Below are 10241 nucleotides of genomic sequence, written 5' to 3' on the forward strand. Positions count from 1 at the left end.
TTTGTATTCATGTCTATGATATTAAAAGCCTTTTGTTAAACTTTAACTTTATTTAACCAATTTCTGTAAAGTTGCATATAGTAGATGATTTTTCGAAAAATAAGGTCATAAAGATGTTTCACTTCATACGTGTGTACACTAGTGCACGCACACATTTTTTTAACTACTCGGCGCTAATCCTTACTTCTAAATAATATTCTATGGTACCAACTTAATGCTCCCTAATGTAATTAATAAAAAAATGACAAAATTTATCTGAATTCATCTTTAAATGAAAAGAAAGTATGAGTATGAGGTTTTCGTAAGACTAAACCCGTCTTGTTGATGTTAACTAATTATTCTCCTATTAAATCGGAATTAAAGAGTTATAAAGAAGGTAGTTAGATAAATTTTGTTATAGTTATTCATAGATAATTTGAGTTAATTGAGTCCATTTAACATTCGCTCGAACGGCGAAGGGAAACATCGTGAGAAAACCTTGTCTTAAAACCAAAAAGTCGACGGCATGTGTTAGGCACAGGATGATCACATAGTTGGGTTTTAGATTGGCAAATGAATGAAACTCTGAGGCCCAGGCCTAAAAATGTTGTAGCGCCACTGAATTATTTATTTTTAGATCTACAACTTTTTGTGGTCTACTATTAATCAAGTATGTACACATTTCCATCTAATGCGAAGATTAACAAATCTAGTCTAAGAACTATGTATATATTGATGTATTTTAATAAAGATATTTGTAGAAATGTTATTTTTTATTCTTAGCACTGTGCCCAATCTCCTATTGATCCAGGTTCCGAGGTGAAATTTATGTATAAAAAAATTAATGAGGTAAAATATTGAGGATTTTTTATTGGTAATAATTACAAATTCTTCCCTACATTTTTTTTAGTAAATGACCCCAATGAAATAGGTACTATATATCTACAAAATCATAAATAATCCTTCTAGCACATTAATAATAACTTTTGAGTCGTTCTAAATATAATGGAATTTCCGATACATAAGAAGAAGTGTTTACCTTCTAAGAAGCACTGGAGGCCATAACTAACCAACAGGGTTACCTTGCAGTGGATAAAGGGACACAGTGGTTCTCTCGGCAATGATGCTGCCGACGAGCTTGCGAGAAGAGGCTCCAATATGATGCCTGCTGGCCCGTATCCGCTCCTCCCCTTGCCCTTATCGCTAGTGCGAACCTGGATTCGCCAGAAATCAGCTAAACTCCAGCATCAACAATGGTCGCGAAGTGCGGACTGCAAACAGTCCAAAATTGCTCTGCCAGCAGTCAACCCGCAACTGACAAAGCGACTTCTAAGCTTAAATAGAACCAGTCTCAAAACAATGTCCTAGGCGCGACAAATCGCCCCTTGTATAGAGGCTGTTTCAGTGCAGAGGAATCAGTCAACCACGTAGTCCTGGAATGCGAGGCTGTGGCTAAACAACGTAGAAAAATCCTCGGAACAGTGAGGTCGCTCCTTGAAGCCTGTGAAGTGCCCATGGGACTTCGATGCTTCTAGAAGGAACTAGGCTGGCTAAATTAGCCAGGACTTAACGCACAACGGACCAATTATGAGTCTAAGTGCGGAAAGTGAGTCCACCAACCATACCTAACCATACCATTACCTTATAAGAAGCAGTGTTTCGATGACAATACAACTCAGAACTTTCCAATCGTATGGCCATGTCTGGGGGTACGGCACTCGCCAAGTAGAGTCACGGCCTTCAGGCTATTTTCGACTATCATTGTGGATAAAGTTAAAAGTCAATGTTAATTTAAAACATAAAAGACATGATATTAATATGATCATTGTAAGATGTTTTTAGGTTAGGTAACTTAAGACAGAAGGTCTCTTAAGTAGGCACTGAATAGACCGACTTGGTATTACTTGGATCTCACAAGTTTTTACGGCAGATGAACTGCGTTGCGAGACTTGGTATTGTAGCAAGTTATGTTTTTGATGGCTTTTGCCATACACATTAAATACATCATAATTATTTTAAAAATACCTTAAAGGGGCCATATTAGAAAGAAATTATCTAACTTAACATTTTTTGAAGCTAATAGGTACTCATATTATGGAATTTAAAGAAAAAGTTTAATGTTTTGAAATCATAAAATCTCAAAAAAATCAAAATATTTCTAATTGCAGACAGTAGGTCGCTTAATAAACTAATTGACTTGATAATACATTTTTGACTGCAGGAGAAATGCCTTTCATAAAATGCCTGTTAAAGTTGTGCCAGCTCAGATTAATAAGACCAGAAACAAAAATAATTAATCGATTTATTCAATAACTTCAGTTTTCGACTGCTCGAGACTATCGACATTTCTTATAATTTTTGTAGAACGTCTACTATTCTAACGATCCAGATTCCTGCATTAGTTTATCTCATACGTCATATATATCATACAGATTTATTAATACTTTTCTGCTTAGAGATGTGTGATAAAGATCACAAATACATTATTATTAATCTTATAATTAAATAAGTTAAAAAAAAAAACACTTTTGTGCAGTGGCATCTAGGAGTTGTTTAGGTAACTACCATAGTGATTTAAGTCTCTTTCTGTGAAAAATATTCTGAAGGAAGTTCATACGTAGAATTACAGATGACGCTTTTCAAAATGGTTGTATGAGTCACGTTGTAAGTCTCTTTCCGATAAGAAAAATATTCTCGATGACGTTTATACGTCAATATACAGATGGCGCTTTGAACAATGTTTATTACTAGAACAATTTTTTTTTTACAATACTAGCGGACCGACGTTGTCCTGTCTTAACTATAAATATAGATTTCGTTTTTGTATAATTAACTAAAAATGTTTTATGATAAAGAACATTTTTTGTTTATTTTTATCAAGCGTATATAAATAGTTTTATTGCCGCTCAATGCAATGCAATGAAGCATCATTGCAGAGGTAAAGGAAGCTGTAATGACGTGGAGTGAAACTAAGAGAGCTGCTCAGGCGTGACCAGGCCCGACCAGGCTAGTTTTCTGCACTGGATACGCTCTGCCCCACTCGGGGGATATAGCATTTCCCGTCACACATTCTGCTGGTTCTATAAGTTGACTAATACAACTACTACAGTATCAAGTCGTCTGTTAAATACAGTTATTATTGAGATAATTAAATTCAAACAGTACCGTAACACAAATGTACGTAAATTTATTCACATAATAATGCTGTATCCAAATAGTTCCCTTTATACAAACCTTACTAATCCATACGGCCATAAGTTGGGGCATACTAAATGTACGAGCCAAGGCTGTACATTTTGCTCAGTCAGGCTTTCCTTGTTTTATATGCGTGACTATTTGCTAAATTGTAGCAGTTGATGAATGCGAAAGCCTGAGTATGCAAAATATACAGCCTTGGCTCGCACTCTAAGATTAAGTGGAATAAAAAGAATAGGCGAAGCATTGAATCTCTTTAGTAAAAAAAATACTTACAACCAAATGTAGAAGAATTCAGTGGCTTATCAGATAGAATAGTTATTATTAATATAAATCTGCCAAATTTCAAGGACAAATGGTCGTTTATACAAATTTATGGACCTACTGAAAATCATGAAGAACGTGTCGAAGATTCAAGCAATTGTAGTTAATTTTATCTAATACAATTTTAATGAAAGAATACGATGTAGCCGTGCTGGCGATGAGAACTTACAGAGTGGCAACCACGAGACGGAAGGGAAAGTGTAAGACAGATCAATCGATGGACAGACAGTAAGTGAATATGAGGCACAACTTTTACTGCACAACAAGCTAATATTAGAAAATAATAGAAGCAGCTTGAAGAGGCCTATGTGTCACAGAACCCGGCACCCGAAAACTGGCACAACTGATGTATTAGATTAAGTTAGGTTACGTAACTAAAACAAATGTTTATATATACTGTCAGAAATAAAGCCTTAATAATAATAATCCATATTGCTATTGTATATCTAAGATGTCACCTCTTGCATGTTAAACGTATTAAAACGTCTCTAGCATGCTATAAAAATAAATGTTGCCAGTTCAGCAATATTTTCCCAAACTAATGGGTTAAAACGTCTGCGCTTAAGAAAATCGTGTCCTAGCAATAATGCTAAATGGTGAACAGTGAAGTGAAACGCTTTAAAAAGGATTTTAATATTGTGGTTTTAAAGAAGAAAGTTTATAGGTGCTTTTATTTATAACTTTTATTTGTATTAGGTATTTTAGTGATCAAGTTGTTGTTGATTAATTCCGCTTAATACGTATCTCACACATTCTTATCGAATAGTAGTGAAAGGCACAAACTGTAATGAAGTACTAGAAGTCCAGTAAAACATAAATTCTGATGAATGACATGTATTAGAAAAAAATATTCGCGGTCGAGGCGCTTGGTGTCAATGGAGTGCGATCATATATAAACATAGTATTGTCTTTTGTTATGATAGCTTTTACACATTAAGAAAAACACTTTTCACTGCACGCACGCTGAGAAGCACGCGAAACGTCGGTATGTAAATAATAATAAGTTTTTAATAATAATACATAGCTTTAGTCCGTTCAAAAAGTGTTTTTCTTAATGTATAAACATATTTATTTTAAGAAGATCGGAGCATGCAGAATATTAAAATAAAAAAAGACACAATGAAAGAAGCGTTACAAAAGCTACTGATGTCCTTTACTATGCTGTAGAGCTTAAACAGAGATGGTCAGGGCATGTAGCAAGACCTGAGAGTCTTCTATCGCTGGGCTGGATTGGAAAACAAGACAGAGAAAGACCCGTCACGAGATGGGCGGATAACATTGCCAAGCCTTCTGGCAATGCGAGTGTCCATGGGCAGCGGTTCACTTAACATCAGGGAAGCCTCCTGCCTGTTTGTCTAAAGCTAGACACCGAGAAGAGTGGAAGCTCTTAGAGGTGGTCTCTCTCTCTCCAAGGACAAGCTGTAAAATAGAAATAAACTGGCTTGCTGATTATTAGTGTTTATAAGTATATAGTATATAGGATAAGTATTTTACATATGGATATAATCTGAAATAAAGAATCTTTTCAGCGTGCGTGGTCACCGTGACCGTGACGATGTGACGCACGCGAAACGTCGGAAAAAATTTAAAATTTAGAATTATGTAAATAATAATAAGTTTTTAATAACAATACATAGCTTTAATCCGTTCAAAAAGTGTTTTTCTTAATGAAGTAAAGAAGTTAATAATATTTAATTTATATTATATAATTAAATAAAATTGTCATCATAATCAATGCCGTGCTTCTTAGTTACTTTGTGGCCATGTATAGTAGCGTGTATCCACGAGCTGATATTCACATTGGAGACGAGGGTGACAAATGTAGCGCCATTTTCCATCTGGCAGTCCTCGGATCTCCAAGACGATATAACGCCCCATAGGATTCCGTTTAAGACCACTGGAGCTCCTGTGTCTCTCTGAAATCAAGTAAAATACGACTTAGTACTTCAGTGTAAAGTGGATTAATTATATCTAGTTTGGGTTAATCATTATGCCAAAAAACCAAACCCGCAAGTTCTTCTATCGTAAGAAGTTTTATTTATTTATTTATAACGAAACAATATTACATACGACATCATGAGATCCATCTAATACACAAGTCGGTTAATTATTTCAGTCAACTCAAGAGACATTCTGTCTTCATTATTATGTAATAAGCTAATCTAACAGCATATCAATAGAGATCCATTTAATGCCAAGTTGGTTAATTCTTTCAGTTCCTACATAACAGACATTCTATCTTAAGTTATTACGTAATTAGCTAACCTAACAGCATATCAATATTATTCATTATGTTTTTAATATATAGACAGATGGTGTATCTGGACCGAAATTGTAAATTTTTTTTTTAGGTTTACCTTGATTTATATACTAAATACTAATTTCTATGACAGCTGAAAGTGGTGATCGGTCAGTCAGTGAGTGAAGGATAAAATTAAGAAATTCCAGTTTAACTACTGGTTCAAATTGAATGAATTTTAAATATAACGTGTTAATACAATCATTATGATATAATAACAAAAATATCCTCTTCGAAAAACGGCTGGTATGACCGTTGGCCGATAAAATTTTAGAAAAACGTTAATACGAACTTTAATCAGTTTAACTATGAGTATGCTTTTGTAGTATACTAACAGTTGATAGATAGTTGCATTATTTTAAATGTATGTAATGTAAAGACTTTGTGATGACTTTTCTACTGTTTATTTTACAGTTCTCCAAAATAAATGTGTCACAAGATTTCATTCCCAGTTTCAACTTATTTGATACAAGAAATATAACTCAACATTAGTATTTTAGGCACTATTTGTCACACACCACCACTATGTTGAACTGGCTGTTCATAGGAATACTTCCGAACCAATTTGACTAAGGGTCCTTCAACAACCAATTCTTAAAACCTACGCAACGTACGTAGGTACGTAGGTACGACAAGTAGGTAGTTGTGACGATATAGTGATACCGCTTGTGGTGAAACAACAGGTGAGCCGCTCATCAGGAGGCTCGCAAGTGCGTTGCCGGCCTTTTAAGACATAGCACGCTCTTTTCTTGAAGGAGGGTTCGTAAAAACTTCGGTGTGCAGCCGGTTCATTCATTCATTAAAATACATTACCTGACAAGGATCTCCATCGACTGCTGGATCCAAACACATTACACCTCCCGTATTATTTATTCCCTGGGCTTCCAGGTGATCACCACATTCCTCAGTATCCAAAGGATGGACGTGAGATATTGTCAGTATACGTCTTCTTAACAACTCCACGGAATCCAGGCTTGTATGATTCTTTGAAACCTAAGGTTTAATGAAAAGATTACTACGTAGATCTAGCCAAGGAATTAACTACGTTTACACCTGCATCGGTGCCCTATAACTTCCAATAGCGACTGTTTTCGTTTTTGTAGGCAATTTCGCAGTGCTCTCAATATCCTTAGTAATGTAGCAGCCTCGGTATCGCTAGATACAAAAACTTAACATTGAACTGCTATCATAATAGTTCCACTTTTGGCCTCTGCAGGAAACCTTTTTAGTAATATTTACTGTGACCTCCAAATGCAAAGCTATATCTATATATCTACTTTCAATATTTACGTTATTATTTTATAGTTTTCATTTAGCTTAAGAAGGTTATACTTATACTCAGAGCATTGTTAGTACATATGTATTGCAGCTGTCACACTGTACAATGTTGTACAAATGTAAATGATTTATTTATTTATAAAAGCTTGTCAACGCTCTGCACACTGATACTTTGGTACAAGAACAATGAAATACAATTTTAATGTGACAAGCACTTATCGGCTAACACAACATACACGAAGGGATCGAAATAATATTTAAAAAAAAAACGAAAATTGATGTGAGGGGAGCAAGTTTGTATAATATATATCCAGACCCAGCTCGTTTATCAGAATGCTCGATGCCTGGGGTATCTAGAGGGTATACAAAGTTTACATTTTGTTAAAATGTTGGGACAATCGAGCTGATTGTTAATTATCTTAAATGCAAACGATACATCATTCAATTTTCTACGATTCTCCAATAACAACACCTTAAAGTGCCATTTTTTCATCTGACCGAATTAGATTTTATCTACGACAACTGTTAAATAAAGCCCATTTAACAAACATAAGTCTAAAACAATAAGGTTGAATTCAAAAAAAGTTTCACAAATTTAATTACTGCGATATTTATTTTTCTTAATTTGCAAATAGCCACTTGGGCATGATACACGACGTCGATGTTTAATAATTCGAACGCATGACCTAGATGATGAACCCAGTTACTGGCCACTAGGCCACTAGGGTTCACGTTAACAATGAAAGTACCATACCTGAAGAGGACCAGGCCAGGCTGTTACAATAAAATGAGTGGCAGTTATTTGTCGTGGTTTTTTTAACAGCTTGATTGGGTTCAAGTTGGGAGTCAGCCGCAGAGGCGTGGCTAGCTTGATTAACGCTATGTCAAACTGAGGCTTGCTGTCATCGAAGAGTGGGTGTATGTGAATGTATTTCACTGGAGAGAGAAACCCTCCTTTCTTATAGTTGATGCTGCCCAAGCGCACGCGGAGAATACGAGAAAGATCTCTGATCCTGAAAAATAATTTCTTCAATACAAGTACTTTACATAGTAAAATTCGCGGCAAAGAAAAGTCAAATTTGTATGGTTCATGATATTTTTCCTGTACGGTACGCACAGTAATCGCAGAGGACCTTCAGACTAGCTGAGACACTCTGTTTTTTGAGTATATACTGCTGGTTCCCTCACGATGTTTTCTTACACAAAAATTTATGCAAACCCGTGATTGCCATGACGACAGAACATGCCAGAACAAAGACAATACCAATGCATACCCGGGGATAATCACATGACCTGCAAGTTAATCATTACACTTCTTTATTAGTTTTCAAAACTGAGATATATATAAAAATATAAAATAATGTAGTATTGACATTATGCAAATAGTTATTGGCGTTTCGTAACGAGTTATTGCTACGTCCAATTCTCCGATGTAAGGTTATATAAACTACCTTCAAAATAAGTTTGTGTGAGAGCATCCAGTTCAGATTATATTCTTCAAAGGCATCTCAACTGATGTTAAGCGATACCATGCCACTCACATTGCCAGAAGGCTCGCAAGTGGGTTGCCTTTTAAATATTGGTAACGGTCTTTCATTAAAGCACCCTAAGTCGAATTGGAAATACTTCAGTGGTTAGCTTCCACATAGAGGTGGCGTCAAAAACTGCTTTAAGAAATGCTCATTTTGTATTCACGTCCGATGACGAAACGTGTTAATGTTAATATTGTTTGCAGAATATTTTTACAGCTTTGTGTGATCCGTTCTATTATCCATTGTTTATTAAAAGTGGGTATATTGCGAGTGAATAATCATCATTCGTCTGTTGATTATGAAAGGATTTCTTACATATATAATGAATCAGCTCCAGTTATAATCCAACTTTCATCTATCAAAGCACCGGCGCTTATGTAGGAGGTCTTCTTCATAATGGCCGCCATGTATGGATACAATTCATTACTTGATACCTTTGTATGTTCATCTGTTATCATTTTTCCAGCAATATGTTGGATAATCACAGATATAAATATGTAAAAAATCATATTGATTATATAAAAGGCTGAAAATAAGAGACGTGTAATCGATATAAGATAAAAGTTTCATAAAGTATTAAGAATTAGGCTTTAGGCTAGCAAGATTCATGATTTCACCCGAGCGTCTCCCACCACCGACCTCTAGTGTCTAGTGAAACAAACGTATGCCTGAAGTTCGCGTGAGGTGAACATGTTTCCCGGAACATAAATAAAGTTAAGGCCAAATGCTTTTTATTCATATAACTCGTAAAATATACAATGTCTTATCAAATCGATTGTAACGGCTCTCGGCCAAAGTAATGTGCAGTAATTAAATATAGTGCCCGCTCTTAAGGAGTTGGCTTAAAGATTAAGTCGGTCATCTTTTATATTTAGTGGTGATCCTGTAATTAATAATTTTCTAATCCGTTTCGCTACGATTTTGCGAATTTAAAACAAAAGTTAAAACACAAAAACACTACTTACATTTTAAATCAAAATTAAAGTCTGATAACATTTACTAATATTATTTTTTCATATCTTATTTACACACGAAATATATGTCATACTCACACTTTTGGAATACATTATAACAAAATTAACACATAATATGCTAAACGAACTATTTCAAAATGTACGGAAGTTGTTTAGTAATATTGCTCTCAGATTGTGTAGTGTTTATAAAACATTAGTCATGGCCGTAAGGGTTGTCAAATTTCTGTGTGACCGTTGTCAAATTCCTAGTTTGTGTTATATGAATATTGTTCTACGTCTTTCATTTAGAAGTTAGCAGTTTCGCCGGAAATCTACTCTATGATATTTTCTTAGTACATACATATCACATGGTTATTTGTTTATTAAACCCCAAATATACAGTATCTACAATTTCTTAACCTACATAGTAATAATAATAATAAGAACATTTGAGGAGTGTCTACCCAAAAATTTATCTACTTGTTAAGTAAAATTTCAGAAAACAATAGAATTGTGAATTAAAGAACCAAGCTATAAATGTAATCGTTTTTTTTCTCTATGTTTGAAGGAGGGAAGTAAGTTACCCGTAGTACAATTTTTTACAAGTTACAGCGTTTTGGTCAGTCATATTGTCTTTAAGTCACATTTTATATAATAAAGAAAGCGTTTTGGACAATTTTA

At 34.8% G+C, this 10241-nt stretch overlaps 1 protein-coding gene across 2 annotated transcripts; it reads right to left on the reverse strand.

The window, feature by feature from the left end:
* Positions 1-5121: 5121 nt before the first annotated feature.
* LOC123714582 (trypsin-like) lies at positions 5122-9747 on the reverse strand. Of its 2 annotated transcripts, none has more exons than XM_045668901.1 (5): positions 9660-9747; positions 8923-9133; positions 7830-8088; positions 6611-6790; positions 5122-5414 (listed from the first exon to the last, which is right to left on the reverse strand). In XM_045668901.1, the coding sequence occupies exons 2-5, from the start codon at positions 9114-9116 to the stop codon at positions 5208-5210; spliced, it is 840 nt and encodes a 279-aa protein (XP_045524857.1). In that variant the 5' UTR covers positions 9117-9133; positions 9660-9747; the 3' UTR covers positions 5122-5207. The 2 variants fall into 2 exon arrangements, with proteins under 2 accessions (XP_045524857.1, XP_045524856.1); XM_045668900.1 differs by having other exon boundaries at positions 9573-9731.
* Between the last annotated feature and the right edge of the window lie 494 nt (positions 9748-10241).

Source organism: Pieris brassicae, chromosome 9 (assembly GCF_905147105.1).
Source record: "Pieris brassicae chromosome 9, ilPieBrab1.1, whole genome shotgun sequence".
In the NCBI taxonomy this organism is placed as follows: domain Eukaryota; kingdom Metazoa; phylum Arthropoda; class Insecta; order Lepidoptera; family Pieridae; genus Pieris; species Pieris brassicae.